Source organism: Ambystoma mexicanum, chromosome 5q, assembly GCF_040938575.1.
Source record: "Ambystoma mexicanum isolate Mex_15411 chromosome 5q, UKY_AmexF1_1, whole genome shotgun sequence".
Classification (NCBI taxonomy): domain Eukaryota; kingdom Metazoa; phylum Chordata; class Amphibia; order Caudata; family Ambystomatidae; genus Ambystoma; species Ambystoma mexicanum.
Genome location: NC_090933.1, coordinates 686,374,357 through 686,402,038, shown reverse-complemented (window position 1 = coordinate 686,402,038; position 27,682 = coordinate 686,374,357). Strand labels below are relative to the sequence as shown.

The 27,682-nt window shown below is 47.0% G+C and overlaps 1 protein-coding gene across 4 annotated transcripts in view; it reads right to left on the bottom strand.

Annotated features, from left to right (window-relative positions):
• The window catches only part of CSPP1 (centrosome and spindle pole associated protein 1), a 1,841,309-nt gene that overhangs the window by 713,701 nt on the left and 1,099,926 nt on the right, over nt 1-27,682 (bottom strand). For all 4 annotated transcript variants that reach the window (XM_069621145.1, XM_069621146.1, XM_069621148.1 and 1 more), the window contains 2 exons: nt 23,391-23,508; nt 15,925-16,072 (listed from right to left, as the gene is read on the bottom strand). In XM_069621145.1, the coding sequence (XP_069477246.1) occupies nt 15,925-16,072; nt 23,391-23,508 (266 nt within the window). The remainder of the gene's footprint in view (nt 1-15,924; nt 16,073-23,390; nt 23,509-27,682) is intronic.

The following is a 27,682-nucleotide window of genomic DNA, read 5'->3' as shown; positions in this document are numbered from 1 at the left end:
CTGATTGTTACAAACGGCAGAAAAGTATAAAAATAGAGAAAGGATGGTCTCCCGTGCCAAATCCAACCCAGATGGCTGCAGCTGTCGAGTGTGCAGGAGGCGAGAGCTTTGAATGGGTCTGCAAGACCCAGGGAGAGAGAGACGGGAAGATGGCGGAGGGCCGAACCAAGTCTTTGGTGGGCACGCAAGAGCGGTCCCACGCATGGAAGCAACCAAGCGGCAAGCAAGACGAGGCTATCGATGGGAAGACTGTGCCACAGAGCCGGTGAGAGCCAGACACAGGGGGATCCGCACCATCCCTCTGCAGTCCCTGGAAGTTCCAAGGACTTGCTACGGCCCAGTGAGAGGTAAGGCGAAGCACAGGAGACCCATAGGGGACACGGAAGAGAGAACCGCATGCCAGCTAGACCAATTACCCCACAGTCTCTCTGCCACAAACCTCAATCCAGTGGCAGGAATAACCCCATGCACCAGCAGGGAAGGGTCAGAGGCCCCTGACCCAGCATATGAGAAACCTTAGAGGGGACAACGCTCACTACAGTGGCAGACACAATCCCACTGGCTACCACGGAAGGTTCGAGGACCCAAATCAAGAGTCTCATACGAGTCATCTTCCTCGTGACAGTACTTGGCAGGGAAGTGAACCAAGTGGGCCAGACCAAAGAAGAATAAAGGAGCCAGGGTCACAGACCTTCATAACACTCAGAGCTGGGTGTTAAGTGTGAAAAGATAATGAGAAGACAAGGGAAACAGGCATTCCCCCCAGGTCTTTTTGAGACTGAGACCAAATGCCAGAAGAAGGGAGATATTCTCCTGGCCCACTAAAAAAGGAACATTGTTCGATATTGTTTTGGAACTTTGTGACCTGGGGAAGGGAGTCGCCAGGAGAAGGAAGATATTCACCTGGCTCACGAAGGACACATGGTATGGAGATGTCAACCATACTGCAGGAGAAGGTAAAGATTCTCCTGGTATCAGAACACTACTTTATTCTTTAGAATATAGTGCAAGGGCCTTTTTTTTTTATACCGGACAGTGGACACTTACTTTGACAGAAATCCTGACAGTCACCTTAGATCTTTAATTGAAGCAGCAAAACCCCTTTGAGGAATAGGGAGAGATAGGGTTTCTCTTGCTTTTCTACCTAATAAAAGTCTTTAGCCCCAGACATGCCACCTTTGTGTCTGAGTCCTTTTCTGCACCCACAGAGCACTAACAGACATTTTGGCAAGGATGTGGAGTGGGACCATATAGTCCCAGCCCCTACATCCGGCCACAAACCCACACTGTTGCTTTGCCCGTTGAAAGAGCTTATCATATATATTGCAAAATCTGCCCTGAGAGGGCAGGAAAAAAGATGGTGAAAGGGCAGGTGAAGATCTTGTGGCACAGCCATTTTATAGTATATGATACTCTAAAAGGCACTACGTGGTAAAAGGCAAAAATAAACACGAGAGTCAAAAAAAACTTGGTCGAAAAATATCCACTGCCACCAGCCTGTCGTAAACACATCATGCAAGTAACTACAAAGTTATAGGGACACAAAGTATCCCTACCGCACCTCACTGTAAGGTGGAGGGTGCAGTGTAAAACAAAGAATTTCACAATGGAGAACAGAGTTCTCCTGCATGGACTATCAGTGCTGTCAAAACATATGAGCTTACAAATCAAATGAAGTAAAAAGGCTTCACTTGCGTTCAAAAAGCAGGACAGGTACAAAGCAACAGTAACAAAGTTGGGGGGGATGGGGGCTGCAGAGGTTTATGTGGAAGAGCAGCAAAAGGAAAATCTTTCCTAAAAGCAAGTTACGTTAGGAAAAGTCTGGGCAAAAAGAACTTAACAGGAAAAGATACAATATTAATTTGAAAAGAACAGAAGGGTGTTGGTAAAAATGGCTATGGGGTAGAACCCTTATGCCCATTAAGATAACCGAAAAAATTCATTTGTGGAAAAACAGTCAATTTTACTAATTTTCATGGAGTGAAAACTAAGTCGGAAAAATTACCAAGGAACTATCTGAGAAAACGTTCACTGAAGCACTGTATTCCACGTTTCTCACACAAGGAGAATGGAAGAAATGAGGTGAAGACAACTGAAGGATCATGGTGAGGGGAAGAACATACATGTAAAAAAACAGAAGAGTCAGACATGTAATTGTCTATGTTAACATTAAAGACAAAACAGCTTTTTAGTTTTAAAAGTTCTTCATAGTGTGTAGGAAGGAAAGGGTCCATAAAGGTGGTGGCATGTACAACAATTAGGAAGCGGGACAGATAATTACAATAGTACATTATGAAAATTATTTGTACAAAACATGAAACCTCAAATGAAAGAAGGAAATGCATTATTAGAAAGTCAGATCTGAGCTGCATTGAAAAAGCATATAACAACTGTCTTTGGAAAATTAAAGAAAGAAAGTGATGTAAAAAGTGCCTAGATCTGGAAGATCCTTAGCTGTAGAAAAAAAGGCAGAAGGAGGAATGCTGGTTGACTTTGAAGTGAAGCTGAAAGTTTTGGCTGACTGTTGTGATCAAGAGGATGCACAATTCACTCAGGCAAGCATCAAACTATGGAATGCAAGCAAGGCCCATGATTATTTTACTAGCAAAACTGACATTCTGAGGGTGGGCCTTGAGAGTCGGTACATCTGCTTCAAGAATGGACGCTTTGCTTCTTATGAGATTTTAGAATGGCAGTGCAGAGTTAGACAATCCTTTCACACAGTTATGAGGATGTTTAGTGATGAGAGGGAATCTTATGCGAGGATGCTTCCAACTAACCTAAGTATTAGGCCAGAATTCCATTGTTGGGGAATCTGCTGTCCATTTCATGGGACTCCTAAACTATTTATTTCCACTTTGGTTTTCTACGATGTTTGACTTTGTGGTCATAGGGACTTCTACTGAAATCGTCCCACCTCATGCCACTGCAACCCGTTTGACCACATCGTCCTAGAGTAGCCTAGAAGGAGATGGGTGCTCTTTAAGTACCTCATTTAAGCCCCAAGTGATGTCACCCTACATTGCCTTTGTGGAATAGACTGGTGGCAGTTGTAATTTAGCTTGGCTTTACCAGGGGTACTACCATTTTACGACATTAGTAACCCAACGTACCTTTATGGAAACCATCAGGGTACTAATGTATTTATTTAAAGGCCTACTCTCTGCCATTTTATTTGTTAGTATTTTGTATCTTTCTGGAAACTATGAGGCAAGATAGCCATTGTGCAAACATGGGATCACTATGTGCCCAGCACTGCAAACTCTGTAGTCTTTTGCACTGCTTACACTGGTCTCTAGCCCTAGAAAGCCCAATTCACAAACTGTGCAGCTAGACTTGAGCGGTTGCTGGTTTTTAGGGCCTGCCTGATTTAGGGTCACAACCTTTGTGTGGCTGCTCCCGATTTGTGTGATTGGAGGGTTGGCTTAAGCCATGCTCTGAGTGAATGGGTACATCTAGAGGAGAACCGAACCCATACTCAAGTGTGATAGGATTTTACTGGTCATTTATCAGTACTGCAGGAGGATTTTGCCACAAAGCTGCTTAAACTATGAGAGCAAGTTTGTCAATGTCTTCCTGAGATTTGTATCCCATACACTAAGCTTTGGTTTCTTCTTTTGGCTGCTGGGCATCCTTCCTAGGCTGTCCTTTGTCCTCCTATGGTGATCCTCTTTGGATGGACAGGATGGACTGTGGTTGGGCAATTTGTTGTCTTCCCGTTTTACGGCCTCTGGCTGTAGCACCTCGAGGAAAGAAGCCTTCCTTGTCCACAAGGGTGGTGGGACACCAAGACCCCGCTTTAAATCTATGTTTGGGCCATCTTGGGTCACCTCCACTGCACCCATTTTCTGCAGCTGGGTGGCCTGTTTCACCCCACAAGCAGTCTGAATACACATGGTCGTGTTCCACCATCTTCCTGATGTTTTCTCAATTGTTGCTTTCACTCCTGGCTATCACCTCTGGGAAGGCGGAGTGCTCTTTTTTTTGGGTCAGCTGGTCCATGCTTTGTCCAGGGTTAAAGTCCCTGGGTGATGGGATCCTGTAACTCAACCAGCAAGAAGAACAAGTTACTCCCTTAACTGGTAACGTTCTTTCGATGGGATGGTCCGACGACGTATTCCATATCTATGACAGTAATCACCACAGCTGTGCTGCTTCGGAAAATCTTCGCCGTCTGCGCCCTGTGTCGATGAGGTCGATACGCCAACCTCGAGGACCTCCTCCGATGGCCGACGTCACTGGAGGTTATAAGTAGGACGCACAACGCCCATACCCTCAGTTGTAATTTTTTCCCCAGAACGTGTGCCACCAGTCTCCTGCCAGTCTGACACACAAAGCCTTGTGGAAATGTAGGCTGCAATCGCATAAGAAATTCTGTAGCGGGGAAGGTAGGGAGGGAGCGATATGGAATACGTCATCGGACCATCCCATCGAAAGAATGTTACCAGGTAAGAGAGTAACTTGTTCTTTGAGGGGATTGGGTCCTCCGACGTATTCCATATCTATGACAGACTCGCAAAGCAGTACCAAAGCAAGGAGGTGGAAAAGAATTTAGAAAACAGAAATTTAGCATGCTCAATCAAATTGCAGAGTAAAGGACTGCCTTACCAAAGGCCAGATCCTGCCCCCGGATGGAATCGAGGGAATAGTGGCGTACAAAAGTATGTACCGAAGCCCAGGTGGCTGCATCACAGATGATTCGAATAGGAACACCCCTCTGCAGGGCAGTAGAGGCAGCCATACCCCTGGTAGAATGGGCCCGTAAGCCGACCGGCAGGTCCTTACCCGCCAAGCGGTAACACTCAGATAGCCAAAATAATCCAGCGAGACAAAGTCTGTTTCGTCACAGCCTGTCCCAAACGCTTTCTAGCGTAACCAATGAAGAGCTGATCGTCCACTCTGACCCGGGACATGCATGAAATATAAAAGCTTAACGCTCTACTAGGATCAAGCCTGTGGAGCCTGTCCTCTTGCTTACCAGGATGTGGAGGAGGATAAAATGCCGAAGAACAACCTTCTGGCCTAAATGAAATTCCTATACCACCTTCGGAAGAAAAGAAGGACAAACTCTAAGGACAACCCTGTCCTTATGAAACACAGTGAAGGGTGGCTTAACTGAAAGTGCCTGTAACTCACTCACTCTGCGAGCGGAAGTGACCGCAACTAAAAATAAAGTTTTAAGAGTTAACAGTCTCAAAGGGCATGTATGCAAAGGGTCAAACGGAGCACCCATCAGAAACTTGAGAACAAGGTTCAAATCCCAACCGGGCACCTGGAAAGGCAACGGAGGGCACACATTAGTGAGCGCTTTCAGAAACTGAGAAATTAAAGGAATTTTAAAATATGAACACTCTTCAGACGAGCGCTTAAATATGGACAACACCGCCAGGTAACCTTTAATGGTACCCACTTGAAGGCCAAAAAAAGCAAAAAGGACAGAACCATGGGAATTTCACATGCAAAAGGATCCACATTCTTAGCCCTGCACCAGTCGCAGAACTTTCTCCAACAGGCAACGGTACAGAGACTTTGTTGCGGGCCATCTGGCCGAAAGCAACACCTCCATCAAGTCTTCAGGGAGGTCCCAATCCTTATACCTCAACCTTTCAGAAACCAACCGTGAAGGTTGAGGGAACTGACCTTTGGATGGAGAACCCGACCCCCCCCCTCCCGTGAGAGCAGATCGTCTGGGTAGGGAAGACGACGTGGAGGGCAGATGGACAAGTCGAGAAGGTCCAGGTACCACGTCCTCTGGGCCCACACCGGAGCAATGAGGATCATCCGGGAACCGAACCTCCGTAACCTCTGCAGTACTTGCGGGATGACGGGGACTGGAGGAAACGCGTACAGCAGTGGGAATGACCACTCCACCACAAACGCGTCTCCTAAGGCTCCGTTTGGAGGAAATTCCCGCGAGCAGAACCTCTCGCACTTCAGGTTGACACTGGAGGTGAAGAGATCCACTTGAGGGGTCCCCCAAAGGGCGAAGATCTCCAGGAGAATCTCCTGAGCCAACACCCACTCGTGAGAGATCGCGCTCTGCCTGCTCAGAGCGTCCGCCGTCTCGTTTTCGTCTCCTGCCAGATGAACTGCTGAGATCGAAACTTCCTGCTGGATTGCCCAGAACCAGAGCTGCATCGCCTCCCTGCACAGAGAAAGTGACCCTGCCCCCCACCTTTTTGTTGAGGTAGTGCATGGCCACCGTATTGTCCGTCAGGATCAGGACATTCTTTCCTCGCACAGTCAGCAGAAAAGCCTTCAGGGTTAGCCTGACGGGCCTCAGCTCCAACAGATTGATATGGAGTCTAGACTCCGACAGAGACCAACGACCGCTGACTGTGAACTCGTTGCCCCATCCCGTGAGCAATGCGTCCGTCACGATCGTCACCTCCGGCTAGGGTAGCCAAAATGGAGTCCCCCTCATCAGATTGCCTTCGTCGGCCCACCACAGAAGGTCCCGGGCGACCGAATACGGCACCTGAACAGGGTCCGACATCCTGCCGGAGGACTGAGACCACTGGAGCTTGAGTGCACATTGCGAAGATCTCATCCACAACCTGGCCTCTGGCACCAGAAGAATGCAGGATGCCATGAGGCCAAGCAGTCTCAAGAACGCGAACGCTGGGAGAGTCTGGGCAAGTTGAAACTTGTGAACCATCTGCTGAATGTGACGAGCCCTCACCTGGGGAGGAAAACACTGCCCCAGGGACGTGTCGAGCACTGCTCCGATGTACTGGAGCCTCTGAGTTGGTGTCAAATGGGACTTCAAGTTGAGGGAGAAGCCCAGCTTTGGCGGGAGTGGCAGGTAACAGATGATCCAGGACTTGCTCGGGAGAGCGGGCTCTGATCAACCAATCGTCCAGGTAGGGGAAGACGTGAATCTCCCTTTCCTGAGGTGCGCTGCCACCACTACCATGAGCTTGGTGAAGACCCTCGGGCGGAGGTCAATCCGAACGGCAGGACCCGAAACTGAAAGTGCAAACCTCAGGTACTTCTTGTGCTTTGGATGGATCGGCATATGAAAATAAGCGTCCTTGAGGTTGAGAGACACCAACCAGTCCTGAAGTTGAAGGGCCTGGAGGACTTGAGAGAGAGTAACCATCTTGAACTTGTCCTTCCTGAGGAGTTTGTTCAAAGTCCATGATGGGTCTCAATCCCCCCGTCTTTCTTGGAAATCAAAATTCTATGGCGCCTTTCTCCAGCAGGGACTGAATTTCCTGCGCAAGGAGCGGATCCGGACTCTTCAAAGAGATTCCCTGGTGGTCTTGAGGCCTCTGCCGGAAAGGAAGACAGTAGCCGTGGGTTATGATCTCCAGAACCCACACATCTGAAGTAATGGCGCGCCACTCTGCAAGATGCTGCGCCAGCCTTCCCCCAACCGGTGAACCATGGGACATGGCCTCATGACTGAGCTGAAGCGGCTGCGGCGTTGCCTGAGGGCAAAGAGGCAACAGCCCGAGCAGCCTTGGCACCTCGAGTACCTTGTTTTCCACCTCTGGCACTCCTTCGGTGGCCCCTTTGACTGGCAGCTCCTTTCGCTTTACAAAAGGATGAGTAATAACGAAAGGAACCTCCCCGCAATTGCTATCCCCTAGGACGAAAAGGTGGAGTTTGTCAAACTGCAGCGCCCAACGACTTTGCTGCAACCTCTCAAGGCTCTCGTCAGCCTTGCTGCCAAAAAGATGTTCCCGTCAAAGGGCATGTTGAGGAGTCGGTCCTGCACATCAGCAGCAAACCCCGACTTCCGCAACCACGCAAACCGGCGTATCACGGTGCTCACCGCCATGGACCGGCTGACGCAATCTGCCATGTCCAAACCCAACTGAACAGCCTTATACATGGCATCCTTGCCCTCCTGAACCATTCCGTTCATCCCCTTCGGGAATATGTTCACCCGCCAAGGAAACAGTTCCACAGAGTGTGTTTGTGTGAAACGAGACAAGGCACATATGGAGTTGGCCGCCTGAAGCGCCATACCCCGTGCAGAAAACACTTTCTTCGCCCAGCCGTCAAAACACTTATCGTCCCTATCAGGAGGGATGGTAGGGTACAACGCCTGCTTTGTCGGGGCCGCAGCCGCCTGCACCACCAACCTCTCCGGAGTAGGGTGCTTGGACAAGTAGCAAGGGTCACTACTGGCTGGGCGGTATTTTCGCCGCAAAGACTTGCTCACTGCCGGGAGACTCTCCGGAGCAGTCCAAGCCACCGCCACCCTCCTCTGTAGAGCAATATGAAACGGCAGTACCGGGTCAGTTGGTGGACCAATGTCGAGGATATCCGTAAGGTCATCCTGAACAAACTCCCCTGGGGGAGCAGACCATCCTAAGTACTCAGTGACATTTGACATAAGGCACCGGTATGAAGAATCGGCATAAGAGTCAGGCTCAGGCCTACAAAACTCCACCTCCAGAGAGATGTCCAGCCCACTAGCATCATGCAGGTACTGCCTCAGGTCCTCAAACTGGCTAAGGCCCGAGAGAATCTCGTCAGGCACCGTGTCAGGCAGCATGCCATCATCAGAGCCCTCATCCACCTCTGAAATGAACTCCAGATGGCGGTAAGAAGGCACAGAACTGGAACCAAAGCCATGCTTGACCTTGGCCAAAGCCTTTCTATGTGGTTCCCCCGAGCCACGGGGTACCCCTGTCGACACAGCCTTGAAAGGCGTCGAGTGAATCGACACCGAGAGAATCGGCGTCTACGACTGACGCGGCGCCAACAGCAGCGACAAAGGCCTCGAAGGCGGAGCCCCGAGCGTGTCCCTCGACATCCTGGGTGCCGACCACGTCGACAGCTTCCTCGGAGGTGGAGCCTCGAGAGTCCGTTGACGACCTCAGCGCCACAGGCGTCGAGGTGGTTCACGCAGTCTCGAGCGCGTCGAGGACCGGGACCTGGATCGGGCATGCCGAGAACGATTCCCCTTGTCCGAGCGGGACCTTTCCCGCAAATCGTGACGACCACCCGAGCCCGAAGGCGTGCGAGCGGTGTCTCTCGGCTGATCACGATCGACCCCACTCAGAGGCGAGGACGGACCAGTGCCCTGCGATTCGAGAATCGCCAACATTTTCTTCCCGAAGGAAGCCCATTCCTCCGGTGTCGCATTCTTGGTGGGGTAAGCGACCCGCCGACAGGCGGAGTCCTCGGATAAGGACGGGGAAGGCGACCGATGATGGCGCTTCCGGGAGTGCCTCGAAGAGGCAGAGGAGTGGCGAGACCGACTCCGGGACCGAGACCCACTGGACTTCAGACGACGATGTGGAGAGTCGCCCCTCCAGTCGTCCGTCGAAAGTCCTGCAGACCTCAACTTCCGGGGCTTGCACACCTTACCTACTGATAACTTCTTCTTGCGCTCCCGCAAGGCTTTCGACGTGAGCGACTGGCAGTCGACACAGTCATCCGTGTCATGGGCCTCCCCGAGGCACCAAAGGCAGGTGTCGTGTGAGTCCGTGACCGACATCTTGGACCCACAGTCCCCGCACTTCTTAAAGCCCAGACGCGGTGTGGAAGACGAGGTAGACATCTTCACGAAGAAATATTTCACAAACACCAAACAGGTTCGAAGAACCGAGAAAACAAACTCCAAAGAGTCGAGGCGCGCCGAGATTCCTGAAGCGAACACGTTCGTGGAAAAAACAGAACTGAGGCTAAGGGCATCGTGCGTCCTACTTATAACATCCAGTGACGTCGGCCGTCAGAGGAGGTCCTCGAGGGCGGCGTATCGACATCATAGACGCAGGAGCCGAAGATTTTCCGAAGCGCACAGCTGTCGTGATTACTGTCATAGATCTGGAGTACGTCGGAGGAACCAATCCCCTCGAAAAGATATATACTTACGGGATTGTTTTGCCGTTCCCAAGCCAAATCCTGTGAAACTGGTACAGTTAGTACTTATCTCTGTGGTCCTGAGCTTGTAGTTTACTAATCAAAATTACTCTTAGGTGTCTGCTGCTGGGTCGGTGATCAGTGTTTGTGCAAGTCTGCTTCTCCTGCAGTTTGCTTTAGACTTACATTGGCATGAATCCTGCTTTGCTTCCTCTCTTCCTGGGGCTTCTGGGTTTTAAACTTGGATCTGTAACTCTGAGAGGCTCTCCACTGGCATCCCCCCCCCCCAGCGCTGTTTGCACCTTTCTCTTCACCTGTGGGGAAGAACTCTGACTTACCCGACTTTTCCCCATAACCACAGATGTGCCTATTAGATTGGTCCTGTTTGTTCCTATGGGGCATTTTTACCACTTCTGAAAACTCATTTAAAGTGCCTTTTTTCCAATACAGATTTTGATTGACATTTGGTAAACATCTTTTCATAACTGCACAGAAAGCTCATTAAGATATAGAAAATTAACAACAAAAAAAGATGGCCCAATAACCTCACCACCCCTAAATAGAGCAGATTCATGTGTCTGAGCTCCAAACCATGTAAATGGATGCAGAGTACTATAGACCACCGAAAGCCAAATAGTTATGAAATTGTCAGTCTCCAGAGGACATGTAAAATCATTAACGGTGGCTAGGCTTTAAAGAAGGCAACCAGAGATCCCTGTAGGTTAGCTGTCAATCTCCCCATAGTAATTACCCAGACCTTGCTTGTCCAACTTTTGAAAAGGAGGACCCCTTCACCATAAAATCACACACGCAAAGAGTTTAGCAGCCAAGAGAATTGATGTCATCAACTTGCCTAATGCATTAAATAGGGGGTAGAACCCCTGGCCTGCAGATCCAGTAGTACCATCCTGGGGTCCATGGAAAGTAAAGACCCAACAATTTATCAATATATGTCAAGAACTCCCACCAAAACATCACTAATGTTGGACAACTTAACCACATATGTAATAGTATGCTGGTGTCAACACACTTCCAATAACACTGTTGAGGATATCTGGAATTTACAATGTATAATTTTGAGGGTGCAAGTTACCTTTGATGAATTACTTTAAATGCAGTTCCTCATGTTGCATTCACACAGAAGAAAGGGTTGCTCTCGACGAAATAGACTTGCATTTTTTCCTCTTCTAATCTTGCCTGATTTGCCAACGGCAGGATCTGCTTCGAAGATGCACAGGCTTTATATAATCTTGAAGCAGACTTTTTAAGGCCAAAAGTTTTCTAGTCGCACCGGAACAGACCACAGTCTGTAATGCCCAGTGCCTTAGTTGAAAGTACTTCAAGCTGTTGCTTTCTAGTGAACTGAAATCATTTTTACACTATAAACATCCTTTAACAGAACATCTGAACTGACATAATTCCACTCTTGTAGAAGAGGTCATACAGCCCAATGCTAAGGGTCCAGGCATTGTGAGAAATCGGGATTGCTGAAGAGAGGTGTGAAAGGGATGGAAAAGTGCTGTGCTGGTCCCCAGCAGATACCAAGTCCCTCATAGCACACACAAATGTAGAGACTCGATTCATGTAAACAGAAAAGGGTCTTTCTGAGAAAGAAAGCCAGATAGATTCCAAAGAAACATTCCCACTAAAGCACTAGCCATCTCCAACCACTGTTCGTCAGAGTTGTGCTTAGTCCGCTTCCTGAATATGCATAACTAGGATGCAATATAGTATTATTGAAGTAAAGAAGAACACCCTTAGCCTCCCCAAACTTTGCCAATAGTACCAATATTCTTGGCTTTGGCTTTTTAGCCTTTTACTTTTATAAACACTTAAAGGCTTTCCTTGGAAAAGAGTGGATAGGGCTGGAAAGAAATACAGAAGACGAGGAAGCAAATTCATTTTTAAAATGTTAATGCTACCAAACAAAGAGACAGAGATTCTTCCATTTAGACAAGTCAGGCCTTATGGAGTCCAACAGGGCAGGATAGTTAACTTTTTAACTATCAGCTCTCTTAAAGGTAATTTAACCTATTTTATAAGTTGCTCAGCATATAAAGATCCCCTCATCGCACACTTCCTCTCACATCTCTTTGGACACGCATTAAAAACTGAGCTCCTGGGCTTGTGAACCCTGATACCACTGCAACAGTTTTCAATTTCAACTGCCTGGAAAATTCTTTTTGCGCCTTTCGCTCTATAGAATTACTATAGAACCCCATTCTGGGCTTTTGTTTTTTAACCCTGTCTGGACTTTTTGAAGGTCAGTAAAGCCACCTGCTTTACCTCCCTTGACCGCCTTGCTCATTTTTATGGGGAAACAGACTAGTCCCTAAGACTGTCCTTACTGAGGGACTGATTCTCTTTATGGATTTGGGTATTTTTTTTTAACCACTTTTATTTATACATCGAGGGCTGAAACATGAAATACATACATAAGACATGACAATCTCGCTCCTTCGCACCACAAGAACAATCGTTCTGACTTTCTTCTTATTGTCCATTGTTCAGGTGCCCTCAACATTTTAACCACTTATCCATCTAAATTCCCTCGCACCCCTTAACTCCCAAATGCCCAACTTGGTTGTCCCCATAATTCTACGTGCTATCTTTGGTCTCTTCTCGCTCCATATAATTGTGCCTTTGGATTCTTGAGTTCATTAGCGTACATAAGTATATTTAAGAATTCAAGGTTTGTTAAAGTGGGCTTCCCTATCTTCTACGTAGTCTTGGAAGGGTTCCCATATGGCCAGGAATTTCAAATATTCCCTACCTTTAGAGCGCTTATTTTTTTCCATCGCCATCACCCCCCAAACTTTAACCCACCACCATGGCGACGTTGGGCCTTCTTTAGTCTTCCACCTCTGGGCCAGTGTAATTCTTGCAGCTGTTAAAAGATGAGTGATTAAGGCGGCTTTGTTCCCCGATGGTGGGTAGTTACCCTCCGACACTGCTCCCAGTAGGATTATTTTGGGTGACATCGGCAGTTCTGATCCTGGTATCTCCTTTATGTGCGCCAGGATTTCTTTCCAGTATACAATTGCCTTTCGGCATGTCACCACATGCGTTACAGGTTGCACACATCACCTTACAGTGAATTGGCTAGGATACTTTGTATCCTCATACATTTTATATAATGGCTTATTGGTTACTTTGCAATGTGCTCAAGATACACTTGTAGCAGTTTTTATACAATTGTACTTGTGCATTTACCGCAAATGGTTACTTAAGGTGGCAAGCACCCTAACATGCTCGTTCCACAAGATTGTTCACATTTTCTTTGGCCATATTGTCCTTTGGCCTTCTTCTTGGTTTTTCAGGTCAGGAAATGCCTTATATGGAAATCCCCTTCCTAGGGAAAACTGGCTTTAGCGAGCAAGGGGGCTTTGTGTGCGAGAGCCAGAGGAGGGGTCTGGGACTGTCTGGACGGATGTTATAACCAGTGGTCGTCCAGTATGGGACAACCCCAGGCTGAAAAAAGGGTGTAGATCTTGACCAATAATAGGCTTGCTCCCAGCCTGAATATTGGATAAAAGGTGGGCTCCTGCAACTGTACGACAAATCATTGTTGGAACCAAGACTTCTACGAAGAAGAGCAGCCCGCTGACGACCCGAGGACAACCTCTGCAGCTGACCAGCATCGTCTCCAGAGATTGGCCCGGTGAAACCCTGTTCCTCCGATTGACCCCTGCTCAAGATTCTGTGCCTTCGAAGTGTCCCTGAACCACCCAGTGAACTGACCAGCTCTCTTCTGGGCTATCTTGCTGCACACGTCACTGTTCTGAGTAGAGACCTGAAACTTTGCAGATCTTCGGCATGTGCCACAAGTCGCAATTTCACCTGTCTCACTTCAAAGGAAGCTGGGCTGGGGCTACTTCTGTGTTCGCCGCTATACGATCGGCCGTTGCCGCCTGGCAGTGTTGACCTTTGTTGGGACAGCCCTTCAACCCTGTGAGGTGTCCTGAGGGAGGTCTGGACAGCAGGAATCTTAATCTTTCTTCATTTGGGGTCTTCTTCTGGAAGCTGACTGGAACTGTTTGCTGAGTTATGCGACCATCTCCCAACACGAAGTGACCTCTGCACCTGCGACTGCTGGGCCTTCCTCAACCAAGTGCAGAAGATTGTTTTCCCAATGATTTCGGAAGACATTCTGGATGAATTGCAGTCAGGGGGGCGTTAACATACCTTTTTCTGTCCCAGTCTGTCCTCAATAGGGTAGCTTTGGACATAAAGTCCTAGATGCCAACTCCCTAGCCTCTGATTGTCGAACCTGGGTTAAGGATCATTTTCTAGATCTTACTTGGTGAATAGGATACAGTGAGTTACTTACCTGAATTTGGGCAAATACATATTTAACTCTTAAAAACTTTCCAAAGCAACACCACCGCCCACTACATCCTTTCTGAATACCTTACCTGAAGAAATTGGAACTTGAGACTTTTGGGCACAAGGCCCCATATCGCCTTAGGGTTGGACTTCATTAGATTGTGAGGATTTTATAAGAGTGCTTAGTCTGACTATTTGTTGCCTACTCTATTGAACAAGTGCATGTCACGGAACAGCATGGAGGGAGGGCTGGCATGGGAGGGAGAGTGGCAAGAAAGGAAAAGAGAGAATGTACAGCAGGGTGACAAGGTTAAGAGAAGGAGGGGGAAGTGAAGAAAGAAAATGGTAGAAATGGAAGAGGTACAGGCAGAAGTGTTGGAGCTGTGAGAAAGACAGCAGGAGAGAAGTGGAGAAAAAAAAGAGGAAGGAGAAAGCAACAGGAGGATGGGAGATAAAGGAATGTTAAGATAAAAGAAAATGGTTGAGGAGTGAGAGAGGGTACAACAACGGGAGGAGACAGAAGGGAAGAGCCAGAGCCATAGAAAGAAAAGGGCAAAGAAATAAGGAGACGGTAAAGAAAAAGACGCAACCCAAAGGAGCCCTAGAGGGAAAAGGGTGCGAGAATAAAAGGCAAGAAAGCTTCCCCCAGGATTAAGGAATGGTAGGGGAACAGGAGCTAACGAGAAATAGCACCCAGAGAAGAAGGGAGTAACCCAGAGAAGAAGGGTCTAACAGGGGCAGGGGAGCAACAGTACCTGGGAAAAGAGGGTATTGTGGAACAGCAAAAGCCTGGAAAAGAGGGGGGCGCAATAAGAGAAGTGGGGAATCAAAGCCTGAGAACAAACAGTTTGCTTGGCAGTTAAGTATGTGTTTGTACATGGGTTTTATATAGCACAGTCCAAGCTGGAAAGCAACAGAGCCCAGTACAATTCACTAGAGTCATAGGCTAGAGCCCGATAGGTGCGCTTTGCACGTCTAAGTTGAATTGGGGAGTTAAGCTGCGTCGCTGTAGTCAAAGGGCTGTGTACGCCTACTGATACACAGTAAAAATGATAGACATTCGATTGGATGTTGACTAGCAGATTGCGCTGTCTCCCAATCTGCTAGTCAACATCCAATTGAGAGCCCAGTACATGTTTAACACGTGAGGTAAGGGGGTGGTTACATATGTAGCACAGGATATTTCAGCCATGGGGGTAGGATGCGATACAGGACCGAAGGCGTGTAGGTGGCAACTAGGTATTGACACTTGAACCAACAAGGGAAGCAGGCAGGTTGGAAGGGCAAACAGGATACTGGGGTCTAACATTTTGCAAAAAGAGACTGAAGTCTGAACCATCAAGATCACTCAGGATATCGGGGGTGGCGATTCCTTATACAGGACAAGAACTACAGGAAATGTACCACCCTTCTAAAAGCACTAGCTGTAAATCAAGAAACAAAGGGGACACTATATAAACCCAAAGGGCAGAAACCCTGCCTGCCAACAAGAATTAAGGCGTGAAGACGGTAGAAAGAGTGATAAATGGGACTTCAAGAGAGCATTCTTACATAAATGTTAACCTAACCGCTGCTTTATTTTGTGCTATAAAAAATAAACTTAACAGTGAGCAGTACTTTAAGAACTAGCAACTATAGAGTGGGACAAACGTTTTGTCACAACATTAGAGTACTTATAACGTCATTGAAGTTTAGAATATTAATAATGAGAAAAAGATAAACCGGTTGAAAGTAACAACTTTGCATATTCTAGTATTAGGGCGACAAAAAACCTACTTATTAGATTTCCATGTCCATCTTTGAGCGGTGCACCTCCACCACCTTTGCCCCAAGGATTGTAGTTTTTCATATCTGCCTCCAATTTAGCATCATAATGTTCAGCTTCTTCTTTCGCCTTTCTGCGTCTTTCATTTTTTTCCATTATCTAAAAATGAACATTAAAACAAGTTTTAAAGTCAATCATTACAATAAAAAGGGAGCCTTGCACTAATCAACTGCACTACAAAGCCTTACAGCCCTTTATTGATGAATTCCACAAGAGTATCAAGGCAAAGGTAGAATGGGTAGGTATTGTGATGAATTGAGGGAATACGTTTCTTCTCCCCAAGCGGGAGCCCCCCTCTCATCCCACTCTGAGGCTATTGAGGTAAGCCTGCTCTGCAACCCCCTCACTTGGGGTCAAGGCAAATAAAACCTCGCCAGGAGTGACTGGCCCTTAGGGGACAAGGACTCCCATTACTGTGATGAACTCCCAAAGCCAAGCCATATAATGGCATGTATGAGACTGTTTCCCATATCCAATACTTCCAATTACCAAGACTTGAAGTGGGAACAAGAGAAAAGAGCAGCTGGCTCTAAAGCCTAAATCCACTGAGATAAGTGGATTTAACAAGGAGTATTTGTTAACTCCGAAGAAAGAAAAGGGATCGAATTGTGAAGCAGGGGAGGTCCCCTGGTAACGTTATGCTGTCTGGAGGTGGGGCCGTGAACGAGCACAGAGCCCACAAAATCCAAAGCTGCTGGAAGCCAGCAACAGAGAAGTGAGCTGCATGGAGACCGAAGGGGACAAGACTCCTGTAAAGACTGAAGGGGGGTATCTGTACTCCTGCTCTCTATATGGCAGAGTAGAGGTACGGAGCACCCCAGCCAAGATCATCTATTTGGTATTGTGGAAGAGCAATCAAGGCTTAAGCTCTCAGGAGGTGATGCAGGCTGGTTCTTAAGTACAGTGTATTCCCCAAGCACCCGCAAAGGAATGTCCACACACTATGTTAATGAAAACACAGTCTTTATATAAATAAGGCTCAAGTTATGTACACAATCACAATAACACACTTTGTGCTCAAGATAATCTAAAATGGTAAATATACACAGTTTCTATGTGGTACCACAATTACTCTAATTCCATTAAAATACATCAAACTTTACACAGTTCAAATGTCATACAAATCAGTTAATAATGTGAACCAACAATAGGCATAGGAGGAATGCAGGTTGGTTAAAACAATAGGCGGAATACTGGACCGCTACCACCAGGAACAGTTATGTATGAGGATCCCCACCCCCCACGTGGGCAACCTGTAAATAAAGATAATACAAGACCAGTCCATATATTGTGTATATGAGTCTTATTTCCCTCTTAAAAGGTTCTACCGCAAGAATTTAACTGGTTAAGCAGAGTTTGACGTTGGGTCGTCAACTGATCCTTCTTGAGCAACCCCCTTTAAGGCAGGAGTCACAGATCGTCGAGATCCCGCAAAGTAAAGGTGAACAACGGCGTCGGGGCAGCAGCTTCGGTCCTGGCGTTGCTCGTCATCGATCAGTCGCGGACATCCTGCGAAGAAGAGGCGTGCGGTGCACCTCAACGACGATAGTTTGTTGCTGCAAAGAATTACTGAAGAACTTTAGCCCAGCAAGGGCGTCCGGTCGTCGGCGTCTTTGTGGTCTTTGGGTGGCGGGAAACCCACCGGTGGATTCTCCTCGGTTGTCGACGACCTTGACTTTCTCTGGCAGGACAAAAGCAGTCGTCGTTGGTGAGCGAGGGAGTCCTTGCTTCAAAGTGTTCTTAGGCAAAGGCGCACTGCGGCTGCGGTTGGCGAAGGCGGTCGTCGACGGTGATGGACTTCAATGTCCAGGCGCTTCGCTTCGTGATTCTGTGCCGGTCCCAGTCTCTGGTCGGTAGCCCTTCGAGGACAAACTTCCAGGGCGCTTCGGCGAAGGTTATCTGGTGCACAATGGTCCCTCATAGTCAGAGGAGAGGTATCCTAGCCAGGTCCTCTTGGATCAGTTCCTTGAAGGCACAGCAGTTTTCAGATTGGCAAAAGACAGCAGCAGCAATGACGTTTCTTCCAGTGGGCTTCAAGGTTAAGCATCAAGTATCAACTTCAGCTTCTGAACGATTTCCAGCAGTGAGAGGTCCCCAGATCTACTGTTTGGTCTCTCACTCTGCTGGGTCACACTCAGGCAACCAATCATCCAGAAGGGCATTCGGGTAGGCAGCCAATCAGACTCACAGTGCATTCAGGCCATTCTCCTCCCTCCAGACACTTCCAACAAGGAATGCGTATTGGGTCAAGTACCCAGCCATTCAGTACTCCACACAGCATTCATACCAGTTTCGGGCAGGGATGTCTCAGTCTTTGTGTCATATACCAGAAACCAGACACCCATAACAAGAACTGCATATTGGTCACACACTCCATTCACCCAGGTCCCACCCCAAGGGTGTACCCACAACATAGTCACTGGGAAGGCTCTAGCCAGTCTGGCCTGGACTTCCACACAAAACCAAATATGGACCTTCCACCCACCAGCCAGTCAGGGGGAAGAGACAGTCAGGGCGTCCCAGGACTTTGGGAAAAACAAGGTAAACTAAGAATAGCGATGGGTTGGAAGGCAAAGGCGAGACCTGCAGCACAAGTGTGGTGGAAGGACTTGTTGAAATGGGCTAATGCAGAGACGACTGTGTAGCAAGAAGCATCTAGCAAAGAAGGGGAGCAAGGCGGGAGTAGGGTGGAGGCATGGTGATTGGCCTATACCGAGATGGTGTTGGGGAAAGGGAATGGTAGTTATGTAGTAAGGTATATGCATACTGTGTAGTAATAACGTGTCAAGTGTTTTGTTTAGGTTTACAAATAAATAGGAATAGTAAAAAAAAGAAAAAAGGCAATAGAAAGCAAGAGGACACAGGGGCCATCTTAATTCCTATCGGGAATCAACTGATTCCAATGGCAGGGCCTGGGTATCCCAAAATGGAGGATACTCAAGGCACCTGTCAAATTCAGCATGGAGCTGCCACCAGCCCATACCTAGCTTTGTGGGCCACAACACACACATGTGCCCAAAAACATAAACTAGGGGTACAGAGTTGAGCCCCCACCCATGGGTGCCATAAGGGTATCCCAAGGGTCTGTACACCAAACCAAAAAGAGGAAGAGCCACACCGCCAGGAGTCCCAAATGAACTCCTGCGCGGAAAACAAGACAGAACATACATGATAAAGCAATAAAGGACAAGGATATGGCGGCCCTGTCCATCTAATGCATTTCCAGCATCGTTGCCCAGTGAGAAAATCGAAGTAGGGAGAGAGGATGATCCATGTCAGGCAAAGATGCCGGCAAAGGAGATAAACAAAGAAGAACGCCCGGAGTGACCCGAACTATACACAACCCCTGAGACGTTCCCACCTGAACGAGAAGGTAACAGGGAGGAATGGGAACCATGGCAGGAATTATAAAAACGCTAAAACGCGTCACAGTAGAAACGAGAATAGCGAGAAGTAAAACTGACAAACTTGAACTGCCAGGGTGAATGAAAGAAGCATAAACCACCCTAAAAGGGAAACCAATACACTTGAAAGAGAAAAGGAGTTAATGCAAAAAATGAACTCCCTAAAAGAGAATCATAATGAATCCTTAAAGGGAGAGAGAGAACTGTAAGAGTTTGAAACACACTTCAAAGAAAGTTAGAAAGGCTGGGAAGCCTTTAGGACAAACAACGTACAGTTTTATCCTGGAAAGAAGGGAAGCTTAACCAGAGTGTGAAGTGAATGAGTGGCAAGAAGCCTTCACAAATAATAACTGGCAAGAGAATATGGAGGAGAGAGAGCAGTGGTCGAAGTGTAAGAAAAGAAGTAGTGGAACTAAGTTCCCTGCTGGCCTGCCCAGCTCCTCACAAACCCCATTGCCCTGCCCCCTCCCACAACCAATACAAACACTCAAACACATTTGCCTGCTGTTTAAGGGAATTTTCAGTACAGTGCACTGAAAGTGCAAGTTTCAACTTCTTCCTACACTGTTATTTTAAAACGAAAACATTCCGAGCGGTTTCTTTTTAAAATAAAAGTATAGGAGCTGTAAAACTAAATTTAAAAAAGTAGAGGAGCACTGCTCCCAACCGCTCCCGCTCACTTCAACCACTGAGAGAGAGGAGAAATATACCAACAAGAGAAATACAAATCGCATAGAGACTTCTAGATTGCCTGAATATGCAAACCTTTTCAAGATTAACTTAACTGACCAGACTCAAGGGAAGGCATTGCATTAAAGAAAAGGAGCAGCAGGAGCCTGTTGAGTTGAATGAGCCAATACGAGTCATGAAAGACTATTTTAAAAGTATGTATTTAAATGGATTTTAAAAGACTAAAGAGAACAGTATAAGATACACCTGTCATGAGAAGAGAGACATTCTCCTGACCGTATTCTTTATTTTGGTTCAACTTAGTGGTAGGGTCAGATAGCATTAGTTTTTGGACGGTGGACATTTCAAGATGACTGACTAACACCTTTGTTAGTGAAGTAGGTAGGAATACTGCATAGCTATAGGGATAGTCAGGTTTTCACTATATTATTTAATAAACTAATTCTACAGGTGCACTCAAGAGTCTGCGTCCTTTTGATCCACCACAGTATGCAAATGTTCTCAGAGGTATTGACACACTTTTACACTCAAAGGATCCCAAGCAAAGCATGTACGTGATTTATAAAGCCCAAACCTAGCAGGGAAGCAATGGACCACTACACACAAGGGAAGCACTGAGGGGGTTACAAGTAAGAGTTCAGTGGTAGCACAGGAGCAGGGGTGGGTAGAACAGCCTGAGGGGCAGGAGAGGGCTGCCACAGCAGGGGTGTAGTAGGGTTGAGTGGAGCAATGAGCAACATGTTTTTTTGAAGAGTAGAATCCTCTGGTCCTTCATGAAGTGCACAGTGTAGGAGGGGGCAGTGTTATCTGCTTTGGTAACTTGTTCTAGGGTCAGGGTGCATAGGAGGAAAAGGCCAGCTTCCAATGTTTTCCTTCTTGCAGTTTGGTTTCCAATGTGATGTGGCTTTTGGGGGAGTCCTGGCCTCTCGAAATAGTGAGTTTCTCAGCCAGGTAGAGTGGTGCAAAAAAAGCATTAAGAGCGTTTTCCTTTAATCAGTTTAGTCCAGATGGATTGGTGGCTCTACCTTATGTTTAAACGTTTTGGGTGAACCCCAATGCGCCTTTAGTTTTTTTACTGTGAAATAGTCATTTTTCCACTGCAGTGGCCAAAATGGCTAACCTTTTTGTATAAGTCCTGTCTTCCTTCCTATCTTTGCATGCCAGCTTCCTCTCGTGCAGGCCCTTGCCAGAGCTTGGGACAGGGCCTTTAACTGCTTGAAACCGGTTTGGACTGAGAAGGTAGCCCAAAAGACACTTATCTATACTGATACACGAGTGATGACTTGACCGTGGCTGAGCTGGCAATTCATGATTTTATAGCCACTCAATTTGAATGTTGAAGGTGGTGCAATAGGTTGGCTGTGGCAAACCGCAGCTCAGGTTTCTGTACATTAGTAGGGGATCTCGAGCATTTCAGGAGGTGGGGGAAATCAAAAAACCAAAAAAGGCCACAGAGGGACACCAGGAAGCTTCTACTGTGACACGTGCTGCCAAAGCTAACTGCTGGATAAGCAATGCTATGCTCTAGCAATCAGCAGAAGCCAGAACAGTGTCTCCTTTCCATCAACTGATGGGCACAACAAGTTCATAGTCCGGCCCTTCGCCCACACCCTGTACAAGCTTGTGGAAGCCACGAGACTGTAGCGGGCCTAGATCAGTTCCGTAGGATATGGTTGCTCTGCTTAAGATGATTTTCTAATTGCTGATGTGCCTTAGAATTTGATATGGTGGTTGATTCTCCATTAACATGTTCCCCCATTTTTCCTTATGTAACAGGGTGCTTTTTTAAAATTACTGTTTTATCAATCCGACACCTAGGTCATATATATGAATAGCTTTATTAACTGTAGCATTCTTAGCTTAATAACACCAGTGATATTTCAGTGATAATTATCTGTGCGGACAATCGCTGGATGACAACCCCTTGTGCAAGATTACACCAAGCTCAGGCCCTCATTACGCTAACCTTTAGTACTAGCGCAGAACTACCAGTGAGAGTTTGGTTAGCCAAGGTTGGCTTCCCAGAATCCTTCACCACTAGGGGTTCTGAAAAAAACTGTCAACAAGAACCCATATCAAAATGCAGATTGGAATAAGACATCTGTTAAGTAGGAGAGATGCGTCAGGCAGACCAAGCAAAAGGTGTTCGGAAGACATTGATGGAGGATGAGAAAGGCAAGCATGTAAATGGATAATAGTTTTTACTTTTCTAGAGTGAATGACATCTCTGTTCTGAATACAGGAGTAAGATCTGTGGAGACAAGGAGCATAGCGAGTAAAAGGAAAGCAGAGGGAACACTGACAACATGCACCATGGGAAGACAGTACAGAAGGGGCGCAGGAAAGGTTAAAGTGGGAGAAGGAAGGTAGAAAGACACTTTGGAGAAGGACAGACTTAAGTGGCAAAGAGTGGCCTCACACGACATGTCTCTACACGACGCAGAGCCACAGGCGGTCATTTTGACTGTCTTTGGTATGGAGGTTTGGCTCTGGCAAGCAAGGTTTGATGAAAATCGAGACATGCTCCCTCTGCAGGTATGTCATGGCACGCCATGACATAACAGAAAAGCAATGCTTCATATTTATGCAATATATACTCACACTGATTGAGAATTAGAGCTGGCCAGGAGTAACGACAATATTAGTAAGTATTCCTCACTCGCTGTGAGTCTATGTAAAGTTTGGCTATTCCATAACTTGCAAAGTGAACACATTAGAATTTTAATTCTAATTAGGCAATTTAGTGGAATATAATACATTACATAAGCGAACAAATAAACTATAATTAGAATTTGATTTAGGAGAGTAATACTAATACCTAAGGGGAGAATTTGATGTTAATGTTCAAAATGTTATTTTGTTCTTACTTTCCCCAACATTTACGTCACCTTTACTTAAACTTTGCAACTATCAGAACACAGCGTGGCCTAAACAGACACTGGAAAATGTTATTTGTGCTTTCTTTATTTTAAAGTGAGCCTCATTGGGCAGGTTATGGGTCCACACTTCCCATTCAATTATAGGGGATATGTATTGAGATCAACGAGCAAGAATGAAATTAAAGGCCAATACAATTACCTTCGCCTACAAGCATGCCATAATCTCCATTACATATGCTTTGCGCATTTTGTCCGAAGGATTTGTAAACCAATATGTGATCTTATGAACTGTATTTGTGAAAAAGTTAAGTAAATATAATTGGTTTTCTTTTTTAAACGGTAGCAAGCAAAACAAGGTGACTAGAAAAATGGAAAATGACAAAGTGCACTGAATATGTGCTCAAAGCATGAAAAATCCTTGTTGTAAAAGCTTTGTACTTGTACCTGTTTTTGCAGCTCTCCTTGATAAAATTGAACTGCTTCTTTGGACTGCTTGGGCCTTTCCTCAGGAAACAATCCCAGACTGGCTCCAACTTCTGGATTTTTATTTTCATTAAAGCGTCTAAACAAACCAATCATACACAAAGAATTATTCGGCACTTAAAAAGGTCAAACTACAATAACTTGTAAATGAGTTGCCACATTTCATTTTCACCTACAACTAGAGAAGATGCATTCCTATTTACCCTCCACAACTTCGTGTTTGATTGCATTATACATTTCTCAGCATACATACATGGCAACATAATCAAAGGAAACTGAAGAGTCAGGAAACACCCTTGAAATATTGTCATAAATGTCTCCACCATAAGTATCTTCAATGAATTCATAAACTCAATTTACGTCCCTTTTTTGGAAACCTGGAATACTGAGCAGCAGAGAGAAAACACTTTTTTTTTTTTTTTGATCAAACACTTTTATTGATTTTATTACATCATACAAGAAAAAAACAGTGACCCTGAAGGGTCCGACCATCAATAATAACATAAACAGTAAAGAGTGTATGGTCCGTTTTACAACATCTTGAGGACACATTGTCAGCGTTATGCACATTCTTGCTATGCCATCACATGCTGGCCGTCGGCCTAGTTCCTACAAAAGAATTTCATACTGCATTCTCCCACTTTTCCCAGATTTTCCCCGCTTTCCTAGGACATCCCCTGGCCGCATATACCCTTCGCTCCATCGCAATGCATGCTTCCACATCATCCAGCCACTGTGCGTGCACAGGGGTGACGCTCGAGCCCCACAGCCTGGCAATGTTGCGCTTAATCAGTGCCGTGGAGGTTGCAAATAATAGCCTATCGGAGCGAGACATTTCACCCTCTTCCTCCACTCCCAACAACATCAGCTTTGGATCTCTGAGCACAGTTCGACCCAAAACCTTACTGAGTGTGTCACAGCAGTGCTGCCAGTATGTCGTGATGTGTGGGCAATCCCATATGATGTGAAAGAAGGTGCCCTCGTTTTGAAGGCATCGCAAGCAGTTTGGGTCTGTGGTCTTGCCCCATCTGTACAACGCTACCCGCGGGTAATATATTCTATGCAAGATTTTGAGTTGTACCAGGCGTAGCCTGGCCGAGATGGCCGTTTCTCTTGGGTGCATTAGGATCGTTATCCAATCTTCGGGCAGTATCGCTCCCACATCCCTCTCCCACTTAGATTTTAGGCTTGAAAGCTCCGGCGTGGCAAACGAGGTGAGGACATTGTACATTACTGAGGTAATTTTGACATCTATGCTCTCCAGAACCAGGTTTCTTTCTATGGGGGTGCAGTCCGCCATATCTCGTAGTGCAGGTAAATGCTGTTGTAAAGCATGACACAATTGCACATGCCGATATCGGTCCGTGGCAGGCAGATTAAAATCCTCCACTAACCTCTCAAATGTCACCGGACTCCCCTCCCGGAACACATCTCCTACTTTGGAAATTCCCGCAGCCACCCAGTTCCGCCATCTTGGAAGTTTGCCCAGCTCCGGGATATTTTTGTTCGCCCACAGTGGCTGTACTGGTGTGGTTCTCCCCTCCCAGTGTATGTGCTTGTGTGCCTCTTCCCAGACTAGCGTTCGGTGATTAGCCATTGTTTTGTTACTACTGCTGTTAGTTTTCCGGTATAGGGATTCTAATGGGGTTGTGCTGGTCCCATCGAGAGTATCGAATTTTATGTGGGGTAGCGAGGAATCGCCGTGTAGGAGGTCATTTATCACCGCCATTTGACTCGCCCAATAGTATGTCTGTATACGCGGCAATCCTATGCCTCCCTCCCAGATGGAGCGCTGCAGGATGTGGAGCGCCAGTCTTGGGTGCCCGTTATTCCACAGGAGTTTCCGAAGGATCCTGTCAATTCTGTGAAACTCTTGTCTGGGGATGTGTAGCGGGGCATTTTGGAGTATGTACAGGAATCTAGGTAAAGCCAACATCTTGAATAACGCTGCTCTCCCTAATAGGGTCAGTGGAAGGGCGTTCCAGTGTTTGACGTCGTTCGCAAAGCGATTAGTGACCGGGTGGAGATTCTTCTCTACATACTCGGCCAGATTCGTCGTTATCTGTACCCCTAGATAGCGGAATTGGTCAACTTCTATGCGAAATGGGCAGTCCTGTAGTTCAGCGCTGTCCAACTCTCTCAGTGGGAATAGTGTGGACTTCGACCAGTTCACCTTCAACCCACTAAAGGATTCATAATCCTTCAATATACCAATCACCACTGGGCACGAGACTATGGGGTCCGCTAGATACAAAAGCAGATCATCCGCATACAGCGAGACCCTATCCTCCCAATTTTCTGTCCACCGGAAGCCCTTCCATAGTCGAGATTCACGTAATAGAATTGCCAGTGGCTCTATGGCCAGCGCAAAGAGCATTGCAGACAGGGGGCACCCCTGTCGTGTTCCCTTGCCCAGTCTGAACGGTTGCGAAGACCAACCATTTACTCTGGTCACAGCTTCAGGGGATTCGTATAGTAGTTGTACCCATCCCAGGAACTGGTCACCGAAGCCCATTCGGCGCATTATTTCCCACAATGCTGGCCAGTGTACCGAATCGAAGGCCTTTTCAAAATCTATTGCTAGCAGGGCTAGGGGGTCCCGCAATAGGGGGGATTTTTCAATCGCAGTGTGCAGTCGGTGGATATTCATACGCGTTGACCGCTGGGGCATAAAGCCACATTGGTCAGGGTGTATAAGTGATGAGATAACTTTCTGCAGGCGGATTGCCAATGCTTTCGCCAGGATTTTGGTCTCGGTATTAAGTAATGAGATGGGCCTGTATGAGCTACACCTCTTTGGTGGTTTATCTGATTTGGGGATCACCACTATAGTGGCCCTTCTTAGGTCCAGGGGAAGCTGCCCTTGCTCCCTCGAGTGAGTGTACATCTGCAAGAGATGCGGGATTAACGCACTCGGTTCCACCCCCTTCCACGTCTCTACCGGGAAGCCGTTTGGTCCCGGAGTTTTCCCAGGATTTAGTTGAGACATGGCCGCCCCAAGCTCTTCCTCGGTAATGGCTGCCTCAAGCAGCCCTCGTTGTGTGTCCGTTAGGCTGGGCAGGGTGATCCCGTTCAGCACAGAGAGATCAGTGGGGGCTTCCGGTGACCCATAGAGCCCTGCGTAGTATTTAGCAAAGCCTTCTGCGATCGCCTGGTCTGTCCACAGCGGTTCTGAATTGTCGGGTTTGATCATCCTGACCTGTTTGTGCCCTTCATCCCTACGTTCCAGCCAGGCCAACAATTTACCCGCCTTATCGCCTGTCTCATATAATCTGGCTCGCATTGTGGCGTGTGCCTGTTTGGCATTGTCTAAGGCTACATTGTGCAGTTTTTTTTGGGCCAGGATTAAAGCTCGGTTCGTTTCGGGCAGGTCTCGCGCCAGATGTGCACTTTCTGCCCGTTCCACCTGATCTTCCGCTTCGTGTAATTTTTGCATGTGGGCCTTTTTATGCGCCGCTATCCAGGAGATGATCTCTCCCCGCAAGACCGGCTTGTACGCTTCCCATAATAAGCTCGGGTCGCCTACTGACCCAGCGTTCAGCTCGAAGTAGTTGGTTGTGGTTTCTTGTATACGCTCAACTAGCTCTGGGAAGCCTAGATAATAATTGTTGAGGCGCCATGAGGGTGGGGGAATGGGTCGTGATGTTGATAGTTCCATTAGTAGGGGAGAATGGTCAGAGATGCCGCGTGGAAGTAGTGCGGCGCTAGTTACCCTATGTATCTCGGTGGTTGGCACGAAAAAGTAGTCTAACCGGGAGAGGGAAGCGTGTGCGCCCGAATGAAAAGAGTATTCCCGCTCCCCCGGGTGAAGGTCCCGCCACACGTCCCTCAGGCCCAGTGCTGATATGAAGGAGGCTAGCTTGGTGTGTAGTTCAGGATTCCTGCCCCTTAGGTGTGTGCGATCCATGCCCAGGTTCATGACTTGGTTGAAGTCGCCACCAAGGATTAGTGTGTCTGAGGAGTCCTGTGCTATCTGGGGAGTTATGTCCTCTATGAGACTTGGCAGCAGCGCGGGTGGTGCATACACAGCTATTATTGTTATGGGAGAAAACACTTTTTTAACCAACATTAAATTAAAAAATAAATACTATCTGGCTGTTATTTACTTTTGAAAATGTTCCCTCTAAAAATAAATCATTTGTTTTTAATTGTGCTACATTGTAGGAAAAACCAGGGTCGGCTGGAATTAAAAATCGTCAAGGAATAATTGAAAATTGCAATTGGCAACTTTTTCGGACTGGTTATTTGAGTGC